This window comes from Rhinoraja longicauda, chromosome 1, assembly GCF_053455715.1.
Source record: "Rhinoraja longicauda isolate Sanriku21f chromosome 1, sRhiLon1.1, whole genome shotgun sequence".
NCBI lineage: Eukaryota > Metazoa > Chordata > Chondrichthyes > Rajiformes > Arhynchobatidae > Rhinoraja > Rhinoraja longicauda.
In genome coordinates this window covers 50,961,668-50,985,120 of record NC_135953.1, presented here as the reverse complement: position 1 = coordinate 50,985,120, position 23,453 = coordinate 50,961,668, and the positions used below count along the sequence as shown (strand labels likewise).

The window sequence follows — 23,453 nt, the reverse complement described above, 5'->3', positions numbered from 1 at the left end:
AAGATACAAAAGGTGCATTTCTATTGGAGACATTAACAGATTGAGATTATATTATTTCATTTATAAATCTGCAAATTGAGGAGTTCACAAGGAAATGTCTTCTCTCAGATCATATCCAAACTCTGAGAATCTAGTGCAATGCCAAAGTTGCCTCAATATTATTCTGCCCATAAAGCCATGATTTAGATGTATCATAGAACATAGGAAAGTACACCCAAACGTCACCCATTCCTTCTCTCCAGAGATGCTGCCTGTCCTGCTGAGTTACTCCAGCATTTTGTGTCTATCTATAGGAAAGTATAGCACAGGAACAGGCCCTTCAGCCCACAATGTCTGTGCTGAACATGATGCCAAGATAAACTAATCTCATCATCCCCCCAAGACAGCACAATCTAGGCACCCAATAAGAATTTGGTCATGAACTACCCCACTTTTTCTCGGTATCAGGTACAGCAGTGACATCTAACCTGCCTCAGTAATTGCTTGACTCATGATCATGATCTGTTTTACCATGGATGCAATATGGTCAGCAGAAAGAAGGACCATATGGGTGTTGAACATTAGCATAATAAGGTCATAAGTGATAGGAGTAGAATTAGGCCATTCGGCCCATTGTATACCCCGCCATTCAATCATGACTGATCTATCCATCCCTTCTAACCCCATTCTTCTGCCTTCTCCCCATAACCTCCGACAGCTGTTTGTTTTACAGTGAGTTCATGTTTTACAAGGAGTTGAGGAACTCCCTTCAAATATTGTCTTTGGATCTTTTAAATCCACCTAAGGGAACATGAAGGACTTCAGTTTAAAATTATATCTATTATAATGCATTCTGGCACTGCATGTAAGTAACATATTGGATTACATGTAAGGATCTTTGGAGTGGGGTTTTAATAAAGCTATGAAATTACGCTGTGAAAAGGACATAAGGAGACTACAAATGGAAACATCTGAGACTAAAGATGCTGGACAATGTTTCAGGTTAGGACCCTTCAGACTGGATTTAAGTCTACAAATCAACAAATAGATAAAGATAGGTTTAGTGAACGAGTAAACATCTGGCACAGGGAGTAACAAACAATCCACTGTAGGAATTCAACGGGTCGAGCAGCATTAGTGAGTGGAAAGGAATGGTTGATGTTTCAGTTCAAAACCTTGCATCAGGACCGAAAGAGGAAAGGGAAGATGGCCAATATAAGGAGGGTGAAATGGTGAGAGAGAGAAGCAAGAGGTGATTGCGAGGCCGAGAAGGGGTGAAGGATGATAGCCATATGGAGACAGGTTGGGGGGGGGAAGGGTAGGGTGGATTTAGGAGGCAGAGGCATGTAGATGATGGATGGTGATAGAATGAAGAAAAATAAAAAAGACAGATTGAGTTAGATGAGGTGAGGGAAGGGTAAAGATAGCTGTGAAGGTGATTTGCAGGAACACGAAGTTTACCAGCAAGCACAAGCTGGAGGAACTTAGTGGGTCAGGCAGTTCTGTGCAGGGAACAGACACATGGCTTTGGGTCGATACCTTTCTAAAACAGTAAAATTCAATGTTCATACCACTGGGTTCTGTGTTATCCATGCGGAGTATGCAGTGTTGTTCCTCTAGATGGCTTCTGGCCTCACCCTGGCAGCGGAGAAGGCCATGAAAGGACTGGACAGTGCGGGAATGGGAAGGAAAGTAGAAATGGCATGCAGCTGGAAGCTCAGGGTGGCCATTGTGGACAGAGCACAGATATTCTGCAAATCAGTTGCCCAGTCTGTGTTTGGTCTTGCAAATGTAGAGGAGGCGACATCGGATGTACTAAATTCAACAGACAACTCAGGATACCCACTGTGGACAGAGTGAAGATGTTCAGCAAATTAGTTGCCTTGTCTGCACCTACTTCATTTTTAGTTTTAGTTTTAGAGATACAGCGCAGAAACAGGCCATTCGGCCCACCGAGTCAACACTGACCAGCGATCCTCGCTGATTGAGAGTGATCAGCCATGATCGCATTGAATGGTGGTGCTGGCTCGAAGGGCTGAATGGCCTACTCCTGCACCTATTGTCTATTGTCTATTAATACTATCCTACACACACTAGGGACAATTTACACATACACCAAGCCAATTAACCTACAAACCTGTACGTCTTTGGCGAGTAGGAGGAAACTGAAGATCTCGGAGAAAACCCACGCAGTCACGGGGAGAAGTACAAACTCCGTACAGACAGCGCCCATAGTCGGGATGGAGCCCGGGTGCTGTATGGCAGCAACTCTACCGCTGCGTAACTAGCCCCCCATTCACAGTATTCATTCTTCACATTTACCTTCTCCAAACCTATCAACTGCATTTGGTGCTCCCGATAAAGGCGTCTTTGTTTCTGGCTTGTTTGCTCCCCTGGTTCTCACACTTTTTTCCCCCTTTCCCACAGCCCCTCTCCTGCCCCACGTCGCCCATTTGTGCCCACCTCTTCCTGCAGCTTCTATCCATCTACCTCTCACACATTTCACCCACTGGATCTCCTCCCCCATCTTGTTCTGGTTCCATCTGCCATTCACCTCTCCCCTATTGGCTCCTGTCGCCACCTTCCTTACTTATCAGATTTCAGCACTGGTAGCCTTTGTGTTCCTGCTTATCATCCTCCAGCAGCTGTCTTCACTTTCACCCTCTCCTCTCTTGACTTCCCTCTGCCTTTTTAACCTCTTTTTCTATCCTGTCTGTCTTCATCCTTTGTCCATTGCCTCTATCTCCAAACTCCACAGCCCAACCCAGGCACCATTTGATTCCATATGCCCATTACCCTGGCCCACCAATGCTTCCCTAAAACATCTCCTATCCATGTCCTCCAGGACTGCCTGACCCGCCGAGTTTCCAGCATGTGCAGTTCCTGTGCACTAGTTATTCATGCCTTTGATTTGACCCCACATCTGTAAAGTAGCTTTCACCAATTGCATTTCTTATTTAAAGAAGGGTGTTCATGCTTTGGTGGCTGTTCAGTGAAGAACACTAGAATAAGACCTGAAATGTGAAAGAATGTAGAACTGAGGGGTCACTGTTTAAAATAAGGAAATGCTTACTTTAGTCAGAGATGCAACAAAACATTTGCACTCAGTGTCATATCTTTGGGTGCAGAGGGGGGAGGGGTGAAAGAATACCATAGATGGTTATGAGTGAAGTTGGGTTTACGGTCTGATTACCCATAATCTTATTGAATGGAAGAGCGTGCTTGACGGGCTGAGTGGCCTCCCTAACAATGTGTCTGTTATTAGCTACACAACCATTTGCTGCAGGGATGAGAAGGTTGCCGCAGAGCCGTGGTGTGCAAGGACTGACTGACCTTCAATCTTTGATGTGAAATAACTTGTATGGTTTTTCTTCACCTTCAGTCTCTCAAGCCACAACAATAATATATGTGGCCAAATTATTTTTGACTTGTATTCTTGCAATTATCATTTCACTCTGTAACAGTCAAAATATGAAAAGGGTACTATCAACAAGTGTAGTTAGATCAGCAACGAGGAGAAAGATAGGATTGAGCCAAAGAGACAACTGATAAATGGTCCCTCGGGAAGGAATGTTTTTGAAGAATTTTTGTTACTGTTTTTCCTTTCTTGGATGAATTTACTGCCTGTGAGCTGACTAAACGAAAAGATCTTTTGCTTCTACTCCATTTTAGATTTTATTAATATGCTTTTAATCCATTTTGGAAATTGTTTCTACCAAAGAAAGTCTCAATATTGTTCTTTTATTGTAATGATCAATTTTAATGCATTTGCAAATCTGTTCGCTTTGACTTTTGGAATACAATAGTTTAAGTAATGTTGTAGTTGCAGGAAAAGGAAGCGGGTACAGGAAGTTGAATCAGTCGTGTTTTGTTTGTCTGACGTGTTTCAACAGTCTTTTTAGTTTAATTATGTAAAAGTTAGTTTAGATATTCAAGTCAGTTGTCAGTTGTCAGCTATTGAAACAAAAAGCATGCTGAGCTCCCCCAGGCTATTACTTTGTCAAAAAAATGCTTAAAAACGACAAAATTATTTGTGTCCATAATTTTTTTCAGACAGCATATAAAAATAGAATATTTAATCTTTAATTGCAACCTGCAAATATGATTGCAATAAAACATTAAAAACAGTAATGTTCAATGTTAGGTGACAAAGTACAACAGCTGCCTCACAGCTACAGTGACCTGGGTTCAATCCTGATCTCCGGTGCTGTTTGTGTGGAGTTCATAGGTTTTCCTGCATGGGTTTCCCCAGGTGACCTGGTTTCGCCCATATCACAAGGAAATCCAGATTGGTAGGTTTAATGCTACTGTACATTCCCTCTGGTGTGTAAATGAAAGATAGAATGTAGAGGGGTTGATGGGACTCAATGAACAGAAAGGCCTGCTTCTGTGCTTGATAGGTTTCTGAATCTATGTCATTGAAGGAAGCAGTCAAGGCTTCAATAATAATTTTAGTTTAGAAATACAGCGTAGAAAGAGGTCCTTCGGCCCACAGAATGCACACCGACCAGAGATCCTCACGCACTAACACTATCCTACACACACAAGGGATAATTGACAATTTTACCAAGCCAATTAGCTGACAAACCTGTTCATCTTTGGAGTGTGGGAGGAACCCAGAAAAAAACTTGCTTGGTCGCAGGGAGAACGTACAAACTCCGTACAGACAATACCTGCAGTCAGGATCAAATCCGGGTCTCTGGTGCTGTAAGGCAGCAACTCTACCTTTGCGCCACCCTGCCAACATATCTGTGGGTGACAGTCAGATAGTCCGAAGTTTTGATTGTCCAATGGTTTTGGGGGGGGGGGGGGATTGGGCTTGGTTGTGGCAAGGTTTGTGTGTTTTTGTATCACTTATTCATTCATAAGCTTCTATTTTCCTTCATAATGAATGAAAGTATGGTGATTCTTCTCAGATCTGTCATTGCATTGTGATTTCTGTGGCGTCACATGTTAACAAAATCTATTGTAAATAAAGATCTGAATAATCATTTGAATTTTTTAATAATAGAAGCCAAGCGTTCCTGCTGACAACCTTGTGGTGAATATGTATCACTTACAGTCAAGTGTTTTATTGCTATCAGTCCAATACAGCACAATGAAATGTGTACAGCAGCACAACTGATATGTAAACATAGAACTGTTTCTTTATTTACTGTTTGAACAGAGTTATGACAATAGGAGAACATTGTGGTTAACCCTAAATTCTCATCTATAAATGTAGTCAAAAGAAACATAAAGGGCAAATGTGAACTCCTGCAAATTAAATGGTAATCTCATTGAGGAGTGCATAAATTTTATATATTCTCAGAAAACACCACTTAAGTGTTATGTATTTTGTACATGCAGCCCTGAGGTAAGATCATTGTTTTGTAATTGACCTCTGGTTTCTAATCATAGCACCAAGAAAACAATGCTTACAAAGTGCTTCTCATTTATAAACATTTTATCAAATCAAATTTAAAAGGTGCTTAAACATCAAGGGCAGTTGTTACAGTTTATTGAGATTATATGGTTAACGCACATTTAATCACTTGAAGGTAAGGATGGGGTTGTAGTAGAAACAGGTTACAGTTAAGAACTTGGCATTTGGAATACTCAAAATGTTATCCAGTCCAAGATGTACAAGATATACTATTTTTTCATTTCACTGGACTCGTGTAGGTTAAGAACTCTTGGACCAAGAAATGACACATTGTCTTCCGCGTTCTATTCTATACGTTTCTCTATTGCATATTGTGACAGCACCCCCTCTCTCGGATGCTGCTCTGATCCCTAACACTGGCTGACAGGCCAGGAGAGGGCAATCCCCAGCATCATTGGTAACAGCCAGGTCCAATTAGTTGGCATCAGATTGTCCCACCTGAGCCTCATCAGCCTATTCCTTATAAACCCAGGCAACCCAACCAGAGGGGCGGGAGGGGCGAGGGGCGAGGGGCGAGGGGCGAGGGGCGAGGGGCGAGGGGCGAGGGGCGAGGGGCGAGGGGCGAGGGGCAGTGAGGTTCAGCCACTACATGTGGTCCAAGACTTTCTTACAACTGTAAATAAAATATATCATGTGAGTTCACCCAACCGCGAATGTTGGTGCCATCAATGCCGATCCTGGCGCCAGCTCCGATGCCACAATATTTATTTTTAAATTTTAAATCACTTAATATGACATATATGTAATGAGAATGGAAAAGCTTAGGTTTGTAGAGCTACGTTTTGCACAATATTAATACAATAGACAATAGACGCAGGAGGAGGCCATTCGGCCCTTCGAGCCAGCACCGCCATTCAATGTGATCATGGCTGATGGCTACATTAGTCATATGACTATTAAAGCTTTTGTTTTTTAAGTTTACACAAAATATGCTCTGGCAAAAGTTGCTGGTGTTCCCCAACTTATTATGCCACAGAAGGAAGCCATTTTTCCCATGAAGTTTATTCTGACTCCCAACAGACCGATCACCCGTACAAAAAAAGGACACAAAGTACTGGAGCAACTCAACGGGTCAGGCAGCATCTCTACAGAACATGGATAGGTGACATTTCAGGTTGGGACCCATCTTCAGACTCCTGACCTGAAACATCACCTCTCCATATTCTCCAGTAATGCTATCTGACACATTGAGTTACTCCAGCACTACGTGGCTTCATTTGTAAACCAGCATCTGCAGTTTCATTTTTCTACAGACCAGTTTTCCTTAAGCCTTGGAGTCTACCGTCTCTCTCATGCCCTCCAACTCCCCTTTGATTCTCTTTCTATTTAACCAATTTGCAGTAGCCAATTAACCTGCCACTATTTCTTTGGGATATGGACACCAGCCTGTCCATACCCCAAAGAATATGGGTGAATCTTCTTTGGGTTGAAGCCATGGGTGAATCCCAGCCAAGCTGCTGGTGGCAGCAAGGAGAAAAGTAATTCGTAGCAGGTACCCAATGCAGGCGCAGACAGATGTCTTTTCTCTATACATCTCCCAATTTGCAGCTTGTACAGTTATTGCCTCATGGCTCCAGCCACCAAGGTTCAATCTTGATCACAGCGCTGATTCTGTATAGAGTTTGCTGACTCTGTATAGAGTTTGCTCACTCTCCCGGTAACTTGGTGGGTTTCCTCTAGGTGCTCCCATTTCCTCCTACATCCCACAAAATATGCAGGTTCAAGGTGTAAATTTGCCACTGCAAATTTCCAGAGTGAGGAGGAGGGGGAGTTGTTGGAAATGTGGGCAGAATAGGGTTGCCCTGACCTGAAGTGCATGTTTCTGTGCAGCAAGACTCTATCTGACAATGGAATGTGCATCTGAGGGATACAAAAGAGATTTTAAAAAAAAGTTTATCATGATAAATCTATTGCAAACATTTCATTCAAATATTGACCTACCAAAGCCAATTTGCCCCGCCTATCTATAGAAGTGTCCTTTCTTGCAAATAAATCATAATTTCTGAATTGAATATAAAATTCCATTATTTCATGATTACTTCTCAATAGACAATAGATAATAGGTGCAGGAGGAGGCCATTCGGCCCTTCGGCCCTTCGAGCCAGCACCGCCATTCAATGTGATCATGGCTGATCATTCTCAATCAGTACCCCATTCCTGCCTTCTCCCCATACCCCCTGACTCCGCTATCCTTAAGAGCTCTATCCAGCTCTCTCTTGAATGCATTCAGAGAATTGGCCTCCACTGCCTTCTGAGGCAGAGAATTCCACAGATTCACAACTCTCTGACTGAAAAAGTTTTTCCTCATCTCAGTTCTAAATGGCCTACCCCTTATTCTTAAACTGTGGCCCCTTGTTCTGGGCTCCCCCAACATTGGGAACATGTTTCCTGCCTCTAACGTGTCTAACCCCTTAATAATCTTGTACGTTTCGATAAGATCTTCTCTCATCCTTCTAAATTCCAGTGTATACAAGCCTAGTCGCTCCAGTCTTTCAACATATGATAGTCCCGCTATTCCGGGAATTAACCTAGTAAACCTACGCTGCACGCCCTCAATAGCAAGAATATCCTTCCTCAAATTTGGAGGCCAAAGCTGCACACAGTACTCCAGGTGCGGTCTCACTAGGGCCCTGTACAACTGCAGAAGGACTTCTTTGCTCCTATACTCAACTCCTCTTGTTATGAAGGCCAACATTCCATTGGCTTTCTTCACTGCCTGCTGTACCTGCATGCTTCCTTTCAGTGACTGATGCACTAGGACACCCAGATCTCGTTGTACGTCCCCTGTTCCTAATTTGACACCATTCAGATAATACTCTGCCTTCCTATTCTTACCATCAAAGTGGATAACCTCACACTTATCCACATTAAACTGCATCTGCCATGCATCCACCCACTCACACAACCTGTCCAAGTCACCCTGCAACCTCATAGCATCTTCCTCACAGTTCACACTACTACCCAGCTTTGTATCATCTGCAAATTTGCTAATGGTACTTTTAATCCCTTCATCCAAGTCATTAATGTATATTGTAAATAGCTGCGGTCCCAGCACCGAGCCTTGCGGTACCCCACTAGTTACTGCCTGCCATTCTGAAATTCTGCCTGCCATTCTCCCTATAGAGTTTCTTGCTGTGAGATTTCCAATTAATGCTGTCTAGTTAAAGAAGACAAGATCTAAGAGGCTATCCCTTGGATATTTCCATGCCATATTGCTCCAGGAAATATGCATTCCCACAAGCATTCCATAAACAAATTCCTTAAAGTGCTTTTGTCAGTTTGATTCCACTAATCTCCATGATGATTAAAATCCTGTCTGGTTATTTATTACCTCTGGGGCAAACTGTTCAAATCTCTCTTGTACTTTTGCTGCTGTTAAAGGGGAATTAATTATTCCCACTAGAGCATTATTTTTTAACACATTCATGTAAGAAAATAACTGCAGATGCTGGTACAAATCGAAGGTATTTATTTCACAAAATGCTGGAGTAAATCAGCAGGTCAGGCAGCATCTCAGGAGAGAAGGAATGGGTGACGTTTCGGGTCGAGACCCTTCTTCAGACTGATGTCAGGTGGGCGGGACAAAGGAAGGATATAGGTGGAGACAGGAAGATAGAGGGAGAACTGGGAAGGGGAAGGGGGAGGGGAAGAGAGTGACAGAGGAACTATCTAAAGTTGGAGAAGTCAATGTTCATACCGCTGGGCTGCAAGCTGCCCAAGCGAAATATGAGGTGCTGTTCCTCCAATTTCTGGTGGGCCTCACTATGGCACTGGAGGAGGCCCATGACAGAAAGGTCAGACTGGGAATGGGAGGGGGAGTTGAAGTGCTCGGCCACCAGGAGATCAGATTGGTTAACGTGGACCGAGCACAGGTGTTGAGCGAAGCGATCGCCGAGCCTGCGTTTGGTTTCGCCGATGTAAATAAGTTGACATCTGGAGCAGCGGATGCAATAGATTAGGTTGGAGGAGGTGCAAGTGAACCTCTATCTCACCTGGAAAGACTGTTTGGGTCCTTGGATGGAGTTGAGGGAGGGAGGTAAAGGGAGAGGTAAAGGGACAGGTGTTGCATCTCCTGCGGTTGCGGGGGAAAGTGCCCGTGGATGGGGGGGTTTGGTTAAGAACGGACGAGTGGACCAGGGAGTTACGGAAGGAACGGTCTCTGCGGAACGCAGAAAGGGGAGGGGATGAGAAGATGTGGCCAGTAGTGGGGTCCCGTTGGAGGTGACGGAAATGTTGGAGGTTGATTTGTTGGATACGCTGGCTGATGGGGTGGAAGGTGAGAACGAGGGGGATTCTGTCCTTATTTTACGAATGGGAGGAGGGGGAGCAAGAGTGGAGTTGCGGGATATAGAAGAGGCCCTAGTGAGAGCCTTATCTATAATGGGAGAGGGGAAGCCCCATTTTCTGAAGAATGAGGACATCTCTGATGCCCTGGTGTGAAACACTTACACGCTGGCTGATGGGTGTCTAAATCCGTGTCAATTATACTTGTTCTATCATCTTGACAATATGCAGCTTTACTTGCTCCCATTTCAACATCCATTATAGATACGAATCATCATAGAATCATTGTACATTTACAAGATAGAAGGAGGACATTCGACCATTTGCATCTCTGCTAGTCAAAAAAGAGCTGCTCAGCCCAATCCCACCTTCGAGTAGTCCTAGAGGGATGAGGAAGCTTTGATGCTGCTTTGGAAGGTATTGGAGAGACCACAGTGCAGTGTACAGCTTTAGTTTCTATATTAGTTTAGTTTGTTGTCACGTGTACCAAGGCAGAGTGAAAAGCTTTTGTTGCGTGCTAACCAGCGGAAAGACAATGCATGATTACAATCGAGCCATAATGGAAGGACGTGCATTGGAGGCAGTGCAGTGAAGATTCACTGGATTGATTCCTGGGATGAGGTGGTTGACACCTGAATAAAGTTGCATAGTTTGGGTCGGTACTAATTCGAGAATGGAGGAATGAATTGAACCATACAAGATGCCGAGGGCCATTGACAGCATGACGCCATAAAGATGTTTCCATGGTGGGAGATCCAGAACTATGAGGCATAGTTTTAGAAAAATGGGCTTGGCCATTTCAGACAGAGTTGAGGAGAAATTTCTTTTCCCAGAGGCTTGTGAATCTTTGGATTTCTCCAACCAGAGAACTATGAAGGCAGAGTCCATTACTACATTCAAGGATGAGATTGATAGACATTTGAACTATAAATTCAGACTTTTATAAGAAGAGATAGGGGAAAATGCTGCTGGTGCAATTTTGAACAGCTCTGACCTCACTGAATGGTGGAAGTCTCAGAACCAACTGGTCTAATTGAACTCCTGTTTCTAATGTTCTTAATGAAATTGTACACGTATAGCAATGGGAATTCAAAAGAGAAGGAGATAAAGAAATAAACTTATGCACACAAGTAAGCTCAAAAGTAATTGATCCCCAGGAAAATAGCCAGAATTGAATTATTTGGTTTATGGTAGTGTAAAGTGAGGATTGCAACATTGTTATTTTTAAAAATTATTTTAAACCTAAATGTAGGGATTGCATTTCACTCTTCTTCTCTCCTCATCTTACATTTTTTTGCTTACTTTTTATCTCTGGCCTTTGCCCACCCATTTGCCGATTACAAAAAAACCCTCACCATGATCCACCTATCAGTTGCCAGAATTGTCCCGCTCCACCTCTTTTTTTCCAGCTCCTACTCAAATCAGTCTGACGATGGGACCTGACTCAAAACATCGTTCAAAAGTTTTAGGAGCAGAATTAGGCCATTCGGCCCATGAAGTCTACTCTGCCATTCAACCATGGCTGATCTATCTTTCCCTCTCAACCCCATTCTCCATAACCCCTGACATGTTTTGTGGGGATAAATTGAACAAACAAAGTAGGAACAAGGTAGAAGTAGTGAAGAGATAAAAGGCACAAGAGATGAAGCCGTAGGTAATTCCAGTTCCTGCCCTTAAACAGGGCAAGGGGAATTATGAGGGAGGCAAGGTATAGTTATCCCTGATAGGAAAAATAGGTGCAGGCAGCCAGTTAAGTGGGAATTGATGGGACTGCTTTATTTGCATGATGCTCGACCATTTGGAGTGGGTTGGGGCAAGGAATAAGAAAGGACAGCAGACGAATCATGGAAACCATTAGTCTGATGCTCTAAACCTTGGAGAAGGAAATAAGCCAGGCTGAAGGTAAATGTAGACACAAAGATGTAAGATACAGGCAGCATAGTGGAACAGCTGGTAGAGTTGCAGCCTCACAGCATCAGAGACCAGGGTTTGCTCCTGACCACAGGCACTGTCCTGACAACCATTGTCCATTCCCTCTACAGATATTGCCCGACTCGCTGAATTACCCCCAGCACTTTGTGTTTTATTTGTAAACCAGCATCTGCAGTTCCTTGTGTCTTCTTAAAAGCCTACTTTTGGCTACAGCACCTGAATTCCAAGTTTTCTTCCCAGCACTTTCCTGGCATAATTGAAGCTTCAGAAAGGTCAGTGAACATGCAATCAGTCATGTTCCATAAACCATCACACAGCCTGCTTTAGCACCCTTTCAAAGAGTAGTCATGGAGAAAATTGTAAAACAGTAGATTTGTTTGGTAAACTATAAACAGAATGTACAATAAACAGTACAAATAAATACATACTGTGCTTTCCTCCTCGTATCAATAACTCTAAATCATTGAAAGAGATACAGTGGACATCTTACCATTCCACAACCAGGCACAGGATATGTTTTTATGAAGAATGTGTATTTTTATGAGAAGATTTCATTTGCCGTTCAAAGCAGCCATCTACGTGAGCCGTCTATCTCATTGTTTCTTGTTCAGTAGTTACAATTGAAAATAAACACAGTCTAATCAGGACTGGTGAAGAAATTGGCAAGGAGAAAAAAAGTGTACTTTCAAGCTTTATACATTGTACCAGACAATAAACAATGTTTATCATCATATTATAGTTCAAGTTGTCTCTGTGAATAAGTAAACGTTTAGGACGGACTTGCATTCAAACAATCAGCCGCATTATCAGGTACATAAACACTGACGCAAAATCGACTTTTGAAATCCTTCAGTGGGCATGCGTAATGAGCCTTCTGCTCTGGCAGCATGTTCTTCACAATACCCCACTCACTGCATCTGCAGTGCAGCACATGCTTCTTGTGTGAGAGGTCTTCGTATTTTTAATCTTTCTCTTTATAACAGGTATCATTGTGTACCGTGAACGTACAGTAGATTTGATCGGTGTGAAGTGACGTTATGCACCAATTCATAACACATAATATACAATCAATTAAAGTGACAAATTATAGCAACTGCCATTTGTTTTTGCTGCACATTTACAAATATGAAAAGCATGGATATTTCACTTGCATTAATAAATGATTATCTCACGCATTTCCTTAGAGGAAATATTTAGATAATTGATGAATATTCCGTGGTTTATGCCATTTATTGTTGCCACAAACAAGACTTGCACTGATTGAGGATTTTTAAGGAAACAAATAATAATTTTCCTTTTTTTTCCTAATTTTGCTACATAGAGCTTTATCCACCATACCTCGTCTTTAGTTTTACTTGACGTATTTTGATTGCATCCTCGCAGCAAGCTGCCATTCTAATTTGTTTAACAGTTATAACCTTGAACTTTAAAAAAAGGTTTCACTTCCTTTCTTACTTGTAAGTTCTTGTTTTTAAACTTTTGTCCCCATGTATTTCAACCCTTTGCCAGGGTGAACTATTTGCCTACATCTACAAATCCTCTTCCCCATTTTGTGGCCCAGCTAGAAAACAGAACAGGAATTGCTTCATAAATGAAGTCAAGTCACTGTGTCTAATGACGTTGTTATTTAAATAGAAATAATCATGCATAAATATGCAAATATCCACAGGGCTGCCTGTAGTGACTGCAGTGCTGAGTGAGGCCCTCTTTTATTTGCTCTTGCACAGTTTCTGAATGAATGAATACTTTGTTGTCACATTCTTTGCTTGCATACCCAAGGTACGCAAACAGTCGCCACATAAAGAGCGCTTATAAAGTTACAAAGTATCCTGTGCCAGTTCCCCCTTTTTCTTCTTCCCTCCCCCCAGCCCCCTCCCTCATGGCAGTCCCTCCACACCGGGTCCTCCATTGTTCTTCCCCCTCCCTCACTGCGACTGTTTCCATCAATATAAGTCCTTTGTTCGAATTAGTTCCAGTTTATTGTCGGAGGTCTGAAGTGTACATACTTTGTGTAGAATTATGATAATAGTCCGGCTCTTGCTGATCCAGATCCTTCATCAAGATCCCACCAGCTTAGTTCCAGTGGCAGCAAGGTCTCTGGAAGCTCATTGTGGGGAAAAACTGTCCTGAAAGCGTTGATAGGCGCCAAAGTGGGGGGGCCTGGTGTGGAAGTTTAGCGAGTTGCAAAGCAGTGAGGCTTTACATATGCTTCTGCCATGCAGAGGCAATAAAAAAACGATTAACACCCAAATGAATAAATATCTTCCAAATGAATACTTAATACATTAAAAAAAATATATATATATTACCTGAAATAATTTATAATATTACACTTTTAAAAGTCAGTGCAAAGTGTGTCTTTTCCTATCCTTCCTAAAATCCTTCCACCCTGCAGTCCCTGAAATCAATGGGGACTTCAACGGAAAGCCATTCCCCATTGGAAGGCTGGGACATCTCAGCATTGCTCGGTTTTGCTGTCGGATATGGCCGCGGCATCTCGGACCGATCTTTTTTAAAGACAATCTTTAGCTTGTCCAGACATTTCATAAGATCATAAGTGATAGTAGAATAAGGCCATTCGGCCCATCAAGTCAACGCCGCCATTCAATCATGGCTGATCTATCTCTCCCTCCTAATCCCATTCTCCTGCCTTCTCCCCATGACCTCTGACACCCGTACTAATCAAGAATCTATCCAACTCTGCCTTAAATATATCCACCGATTTTGCCTCCACAGCCTTTTGTGGCAACAAATTCCATAGATTCACCACCCTCTGACTAAAAGAAATTCTCTTCATCTCCTTCCTAAAATAATGTTCTTTATTTCTGAGGCTATGACTTCAAGTCTTAGACTCTCCCACTAGTAGAAACATCCTCTCCACATCCATTCTATCCAAGCCTTTAACTATTCTGTACGTTTTAGTGAGGTCCTCCCTCTTTTCGAATCTTTTTTTTATGAGTCATGTTCCTTTCCCACTCCTAGTGTCCACCTGCGTCCTCTCTCCTTTCATTTTTTCCTATCTGTTTCCACATATCACCCACCAGTCCATGTTTTTAGTCTCCTCCCTCCTCCTGCCCCACCTGGCTCTATCTGCCCTTCAGCTCCACCTTACCTGGTTCCACCTATCACTTAAGATAGAAACAAAATGCTGGAGCAACTCAGCGGGACAGGCAGCATCTCTGGAGAGAAGGAATGGGTGCCGTTTTGGGTCGAAACCCTATCATCTACCTGTCTCACCCTTCCGCTCGCCACTTGATACGAGCTCACTTCATACTCATCCCTTTCCCATCCACAGGTGCTTCCCTCCGTTTAGTTTGTTTTTTTGCCCCAAGAGGATAGGTTTTTCTTTGATGAGTACAGAGTGTAAGATAGTCTTGGGTAAAGGAAGGAAGTAGATCGTCTCAGCAGTGCAGAGAGGGTGTTAGAGAGAGAAGAACCTGTCGAGCATGACGAAAGGCAGATGACATTTTGTAAAGGTGGGCGTGAAAGTGGATGTACGGTAGTTGAGATGAGGATTCACAGGAATGATGCCGCTGATCTGATAAGGGGACTAGAGGTAAAAGAGCCATTAGGAGGCAGTGATCACAACATGATAAGTTTTACTCTGCAAATGGAAAGGCAGAAGGGAAAATCGGAAGTGTCGGTATTACAGTATAGCAAAGGGGATTACAGAGGCATGAGGCGGGAGCTGGCCAAAATTGATTGGAAGGAGGCCCTAGCAGGGAAGACGGTAGAACAACAATGGCAGGTATTCCTGGGAATAATGCAGAGGTTGCAGGATCAATTTATTCCAAAGAGGTGGAAAGACTCTAAGGGGAGTAAGAGACACCTGTGGCTGACGAGGGAAGTCAGGGACAGCATAAAAATTAAGGAGAGGAAGTATAACATAGCAAAGAAGAGTGGGAAGACAGAGGATTGGGACTCTTTTAAAGAGCAACAAAAGTTAACTAAAAAGGCAATACGGGGAGAAAAGATGAGGTACGAGGGTAAACTAGCCAATAATATAAAGGAGGATAGCAAAAGTTTTTTTAGGTACGTGAAGAGGAAAAAAATAGTCAAGGCAAATGTGGGTCCCTTGAAGACAGAAGCAGGGGAATTTATTATGGGGAACAAAGAAATGGCAGACGAGTTAAACCGTTACTTTGGATCTGTCTTCACTGAGGAAGATACACACAATCTCCCAAATGTTCTAGGGGCCGGAGAACCTAGGGTGATGGAGGAACTGAAGGAAATCCACATTAGGCAGGAAATGGTTTTGGGTAGACTGATGGGACTGAAGGCTGATAAATCCCCAGGGCCTGATGGTCTGCATCCCAGAGTACTTAAGGAGGTGGCTCTAGAAATAGTGGAAGCATTGGAGATCATTTTTCAATGTTCTATAGATTCAGGATCAGTTCCTGTGGATTGGAGGATAGCAAATGTTATCCCACTTTTTAAGAAAGGAGGGAGAGAGAAAACGGGGAATTATAGACCAGTTAGTCTGACATCAGTGGTGGGGAAGATGCTGGAGTCAATTATAAAAGACGAAATTGCTGAGCATTTGGATAGCAGTAACGGGATCATTCCGAGTCAGCATGGATTTACGAAGGGGAAATCATGCTTGACAAATCTACTGGAATTTTTTGAGGATGTAACTAGGAAAATTGACAAGGGAGAGTCAGTGGATGTGGTGTACCTCGACTTTCAGAAAGCCTTCGACAAGGTCCCACATAGGAGATTAGTGGGCAAAATTAGGGCACATGGTATTGGGGGTAGGGTACTGACATGGATAGAAAATTGGTTGACAGACAGAAAGCAAAGAGTGGGGATAAATGGGTCCCTTTCGGAATGGCAGGCAGTGACCAGTGGGGTACCGCAAGGTTCGGTGCTGGGACCCCAGCTATTTACGATATACATTAATGACTTAGACGAAGGGATTAAAAGTACCATTAGCAAATTTGCAGATGATACTAAGTTGGGGGGTAGTGTGAATTGTGAGGAAGATGCAATAAGGCTGCAGGGTGACTTGGACAGGTTGTGTGAGTGGGCGGATACATGGCAGATGCAGTTTAATGTAGATAAGTGTGAGGTTATTCACTTTGGAAGTAAGAATAGAAAGGCAGATTATTATCTGAATGGTGTCAAGTTAGGAGGAGGGGGAGTTCAACGAGATCTGGGTGTCCTAGTGCATCAGTCAATGAAAGGAAGCATGCAGGTACAGCAGGCAGTGAAGAAAGCCAATGGAATGTTGGCCTTCGTAACAAGAGGAGTTGAGTATAGGAGCAAAGAGGTCCTTCTACAGTTGTACCGGGCCCTGGTGAGACCGCACCTGGAGTACTGTGTGCAGTTTTGGTCTCCAAATTTGAGGAAGGATATTCTTGCTATGGAGGGCGTGCAGCGTAGGTTCACTAGGTTAATTCCCGGAATGGCGGGACTGTCGTATGTTGAAAGGCTGGAGCGATTGGGCTTGTATACACTGGAATTTAGAAGGATGAGGGGGGATCTTATTGAAACATATAAGATAATTAGGGGATTGGACACATTAGAGGCAGATAACATGTTCCCAATGTTAGGGGAGTCCAGAACAAGGGGCCACAGTTTGAGAATAAGGGGTAGGCCATTTAGAACGGAGATGAGGAAGAACTTTTTCAGTCAGAGGGTGGTGAAGGTGTGGAATTCTCTGCCTCAGAAGGCAGTGGAGGCCAGTTCGTTGGATGCTTTCGAGAGAGAGCTGGATAGAGCTCTTGAGGATAGCGGAGTGAGGGGGTATGGGGAGAAGGCAGGAACGGGGTACTGATTGAGTGATCAGCCATGATCGCATTGAATGGCGGTGCTGGCTCGAAGGGCTGAATGGCCTACTCCTGCACCTATTGTCTATTGTCTATTGACAACCAGCTGAGTTGTTGCCTGAACCTTTCTAATATCATGCTATAAGAAAAGGTATAAACACACCAGCTCACTATGAAATAGAGCAAAAAATAATAGCCAAACTTGCAAAAATATTTATTACCTGATAGGATTTGGCTATTATTTCTTTTCACATCTGGATTTGACATTTGATCATCTGGAAATGTTATATAATGTCATCTTTTTTTCATGTTCATAAGTGATAGGAGAATAGCAGAATTAGGCCATTCAGTCCATCAAGTCTATTCCACCATTCAATCATGGCTGATCTATCTCCCCCTCCTTACACAATTCTCCTGCCTTCTCCCCATAACCATTGACAACCGTACTAATCAAGAATCTATCCATCTCTGCCTTAAAAATATCCATTTACTTGGCCTCCACGGCCTTAAGATCATAAGGTCATAAGTGAAAGGAGTAGAATTAGGACATCCGGCCCAACAAGTCTACTCCACCATTCAATCATGGTTGATTTATCTTTCCATCCTAACACCATTCTCCTGCCTTCTTCCCATAACCTCTGACACCTGTACAATCAAGAATCTATCTGTCTCTGCCTTAAAAATATCCACTGACTTGGCCTCCACTGCCTTTTGTGGCAAAGAATTCCACAGATTCACCACCCTCTGACTAAAGTAGTTGAGGAAAGGGCCCCTCCTTATTGTCCTTATCTCCTTCCTAAAAGAACGTCCTTTAACTCTGAGGCTATGACCTCTCGTCCTAGACTCTCCCACTTTTCAGCGCCCGGTGCGGCTCAGCCGCGGGGACTGTGCGGGTCGGTCGGGGGCGAGCTGTCTGTCCGTGGGCGTGGGGAAGAGAGTGGAAGTTTTGTTGCCTCCATCACAGTGAGGGGGTGTTTGGAGTCACTGTGATGGATGTTTGTGTTGGGGTCATGTGTCTTGTGTTCTTTTTTTTTTGTGTGTGACTGCAATGTAATTTTGTTCGGTACCTCGGTACCAAATGACAAATAAAGCTCTATATTCTGTATAGTGGAAACATCCTCTCCACATCCACTATAACCAAGCCTTTCACTATTCTGTATTTTTCAATGAGGTCCCCCCTTCCTGTGGCAGTGAATTTTTGTGTTTTAGGTTTATTTGACAGTGTATTGAAATAACATTATGGCCATTTCCGCGATGGTTACTGTTGTTCAGGATTTACTAGTGTAAGTTACCTACTGTTACTGAAGCTGGAAAGTAGGTGTTTGTTTTTACTGTACTGTGGTCACTGTATTTCATACAGCGTGGAACCACGTCACTCACTGGCAGTTTTTCTTTGCTGGTAGCAGTCTTGGGTGGTGAATAAACATTTTCATTTATTTTTAATAAAACTTGCAGAAAAGTTGATTGCCATTCCTCAAAAAAATCTAACCTTTTAAAGTGGGAGAATCAAATTGTGTACTTGCTCATTCTTTTTAATTCAAAATGTTGTGGAGCAAAGTACAAGTTATTTTTATACAGGTGTTTGCAAAAGGAGTTATAGTGCTGAGTTGTTTTTGAAGTATCTTACCATTTGATGGAATGAAGGTCAGATTACAGTCTAATTTCATTGCAATTTACCTTAATCACATTATGACGCATTTAAAAGAATCCTGTTACCAAAATAAACTCCCACTTCGAGACACTGTTACGCACAAGAGAGCATCAAGTGATGACAGGAATTTAGTGGTGAGCCAACAGTAAGATCTGACAAGATTGCTGCTTCTTTCTGTAACTCTAACATCTAATCATGGTTACATTTTTTTCCCAGGGTACTCTCCCATCCCCTTTTCATATTGTTAATAGATTTTAGTTTACTGAATAGCACCAGAGAACATACTACAGAACATTTAAAGGACTTTTTATAAATTCCATGTCTTTGACCTTTTTAAGATTTTGAGTGTGCACTCGGCAATCTCTCTGGGCACCTGATCAAGCTCACTTGACACCTGAGGAAGTGCACAATGCTCCTGACCAAATGCAAGTCCTTATTTCCACATATCCAGCATGCTGCTGGGAGGCAGGTCACAAGGATATGTGTGAGATTCATGAGTTCACATGATATCACTGGACACCAACATTTAACTGTTCAAAGCTTTGCATGCCTGAGGCGTGTGGCCCTGGTGTTGCTGGAAACCCTATCATTAAAATGACAGCTGATATGAATCCTTAATGTACTCAATGCAAAATGCCTTCCCCCTGTTGTTGAACTGCTTGTTTGCCATATTCCTATTGACCAGGCAGAATTAAAATTAAGCATAGCATATTGAGTGTGATTTGTGCTTTACAAAATGAAATGAGAACAAAATTGGCCTTGTGCAATATTTTCAAACCAGTGTTGGTGAACTGGGTGGAATGGAAAACTGACTCTCAATAAGGTAATGCCCATTTTGCTTCATCATTTAAAATGAGATTTGTCCCCTCTCGGTCATTGACTGTAATATATGGGGAGTCGATGGAGGGGGGGGGAAAGGGGTTGCAGAATTAGTCAGCGCCAGTGGCATCCAGGAATAACCCCACTAGTTTGCAGGGCTGGCAGAAGGCCCCTTCATTAGAAAGAGAATAGAAAGTGTTTGTGCCATCGACAGCATAGCGGAATGTGTGCCAAAATATGTGTAGATGAGTGTGTCTGGCCTGATGCATGGGGGTTCCCATGACCCATGAATATTTGAATATTTCATAAAACTAGCAGTTGTTTTCTTCAGTGATTGAGGCAATTACCCAGCCTGATCCTGTTGGCAAACTATTGGTATCAATAGGGACCTTAGAGATTAGAGTTCTAGAAACACTTTGTATATAAAGTTCCCATACTGTTTGTTTTTGTCCGGTGATCTTGTGTAGAACTTGCGTGAATTTCTTCCCCAACAAGCCATCCTGGGAACTCATGCTGACATATAAATTTTAGGCCGACATATGTAGCCTATATATATAAATGGCCTATATTTATAAGATCTGATCTAACCACTACTCTTTCAAGCAGCCTCCTGGCAAGATAACATAGGACACTTGTAGATAGCACAGCACATCATTGGTATGCAGGTGATTAGATACCATTTCAATTTTACTTTAATTTCAGCAGCAATGTAAAGTTTAAAATTGTTTAAGCAGATGACTGACCTACCATTATGAAAATCAGACTTGCACTTATTTAGTGCTTTTCAGCACCACCAAGATAGTCCTATGAAATATATATTTGAACTATTGCTGTAACAAACACAATCAAGTTGGATTTACACAGGGTCTTTCATACTCCTTCCGCCATTTCCCAAAAGTGCTTTAAAGCCCAAGAAATGGTTTTGAAATATAATCATTTGTGCAATGCAGGAAATATGGCAGTAACTTCACTCTCAGCAAGTTCTCGCAAACAGCCATGAGATAATGACTAGGTAATCTGCTTTTAATGGTGTTGATTGATGGCTGAATATTAGCCAGGGCACCTGGCTCCCTTGCTCTTCATCAAAGTAATGGCATGGGACCTATTGGTATCCTTGCACTCAATCAGGACCTATGTTTAAGAACACATCCCACAGGCAGCTAGCTACTGCAGCTATTCTTCAACATTTCATTTTTACATCATCTCACATTTTTATGCTAAAGGCTCTGAAGTGAAACTTAAACATTATGATTCTAAGATAAGAATTCTTCCAATTATTAATTAATAATTGTACATTGAATTTTATTGACAGAAATAACTTTCAGATTTTGCTATATTTTCAGAGTTATTGATCCTCGGGCATTTTTCCAGTTAGCATTTGTGATATTTTTAACACAAACATTGTCTTTCTGCTTTATGTTTTCAGATTTAACAAGAAATTGTTATAAATAGACATATGCATAATCTGTTCAATATATTTTAATATGATAGAATGTCGCAGAAAACCTGTTTGTTTTGTTTTCTTCTCCCTGGAGAAATGCCAGATCCTGATCCTGTGCAGAACTCCATGCCAGGATTTATAGTCAGCCCGGCTCTTTGCTTGTACCGTGCACTAATGCTTCTGGTTCAAAGGAGAGGGCAAGTTTGTTAGTTGTGTGATGCCACATAAGAGTCCACTAACTGATTCTCGCATTATGAAGATAAAGTAGTCATATTTTCTAAAAATGAAATGAATGATTGGATGTCAGTTAAAACAGAAAAAAACAGGAAACCTTGTTTCTGTCTTATTGGAGCTGGAATGAGTATTCTCTGAGCTACTGAGAGGACGTACAGGCTTCTTCATATAGTTTCATACATGCAGCTGAGCAGCTGTGGAGCAGTTACAAAATCATTTGGAATCGTCATGGAGAGATTTTCATTGGAAATGTGAAACTGACTCAAGTACCTGGCTCAGGATAAAAGCTTCCACTCATTTTATGGAAAATATTCAGCAGGCGAAATAAGTTTGTTCACTCTGGCTTTAACAGCACCAGTTGTTCAAAGGATGGACAAAGAGAGAATTCTTCATTCATTGTGTTCTGTTTCTGAATGACGAACCTGCTACAGTGTGTTTTCCTCTCCTGCAGAAAAATCAAAATCCCAACGCTTTGGATTGAGAAGAGAAAGGGATATTTTCCTGAAGTTATATTTTGTTGGATAACATTATGAAGGACAACTCATGTGTGAGCTCTGGTCACCCGAACATGGCTTTGTGCGACATGGTGGACCCTTACACTATCAAAGCTAAACCTGTAAAAAGTTCAAAAGCTGAACTTCCATTCATCTGTTTGTTCGCAGAGGAGGCCTACCAAAAACTTGCAACAGAGACTCTGGAGGAGCTTGACTGGTGCCTGGACCAGCTGGAGACCCTGCAAACCAGGAATTCTGTCAGTGAAATGGCCTCCAACAAGGTAGGTCGTTGATGCCGTGGCTTATTGATTACCTGACCTATTTGGATAACATTTGAGGCAGAAATTGTGTCATAGAGTGATACAGTGTGGAAACAGGCCCTTCGGCCCAACTTGCCCACACCGGCCAACATGTCCCAGCTATACTAGTTCCCATCTGCCAGCATTTGGTCCATGTCCTATCCATGTACCTGTCTTAACTGCTTCTTAAATGTTGGGATAGTCCCTGCCTCAACTATCGCCTCTGGCAGCTTGTTCCATACATCCACCACCCTTTGTGTGAAAAAGTTACTCCTCAGATTCCTATTAAATCTCTTCCCCTTCATCTTAAACGTATGTCCTCTGGTCCTTGATTCACCTACTCTGGGCAAGAAACTGTGCATGATCTTATGCACCTCTATAAGATCAAATAATAAGTGTTGTGATGTAACGTTGAGCCTCATGAATAAAATTTAGTAAGTGTGCACCGGTAAAGCAATAAAAGTTTGAAATACTGCAAGTGATCAAGATCTGACTGATCGAGGGCAAGAAAGATGTTTCAATGGAAAGTATCCTGTTTAATATCTTGGTCATATTCTGTAAACATTATGAAAAAACAGCCTCATTAAGAATCAACACACGCACTAAGTTAGGACTCAAATAGGTGGCCTGCTCCCCACACCGAACCTCTGCGATCAAATGGTTTTATCTCTCTATTACATTGTAATCAACATAGATCAAATTAGTGTAACTGCAGCATAATATTATATATTTTGGGGTAAGAATATAGACAAAAGCTTGTTCATTTTTTAATAATCTGACCACGGGCCCTATTTATCTACTGTCAATAATATATTTTCTGAAATATATTCTTCACTGAAAAGAATATATTTTCATCGATTTTGCTGTGGTGGTATTTCCAGTCTGCAGTTTAAGAATTTAAATGCTTTCTGATCATTTTGTGTTTGTTTCTCTGAGACAAATTTAGAGTTACAATAAGCTGGTCTCAAAATCGAATTCTAATTCTAATGGAATACTTTTTGTACAAATATTGTTGATCGTCCAACACTGTGTAATTTGAATTTAGTACAAGCTTTCATCAGTAAGTACAATGAATGAAGCACATTGTAATTTAAAGGGTTTTCCAGTCTGATGTTTTGATGGAAGTT

General features: G+C 42.2%; 1 protein-coding gene across 7 annotated transcripts in view; it reads left to right on the top strand.

Moving 5' to 3' along the window:
• pde4d (phosphodiesterase 4D, cAMP-specific) overlaps positions 1–23,453 on the top strand; it is an 805,358-nt gene that overhangs the window by 717,907 nt on the left and 63,998 nt on the right. For 6 of the 7 annotated variants that reach the window (XM_078397174.1, XM_078397165.1, XM_078397202.1 and 3 more), the window contains one exon: positions 22,196–22,308. In XM_078397174.1, coding sequence (XP_078253300.1) covers positions 22,196–22,308 — 113 coding nt within the window. Of the gene's footprint in view, positions 1–21,984; positions 22,309–23,453 lie in introns of all 7 variants that reach the window. The other variant, XM_078397212.1, reaches the window with a different exon arrangement.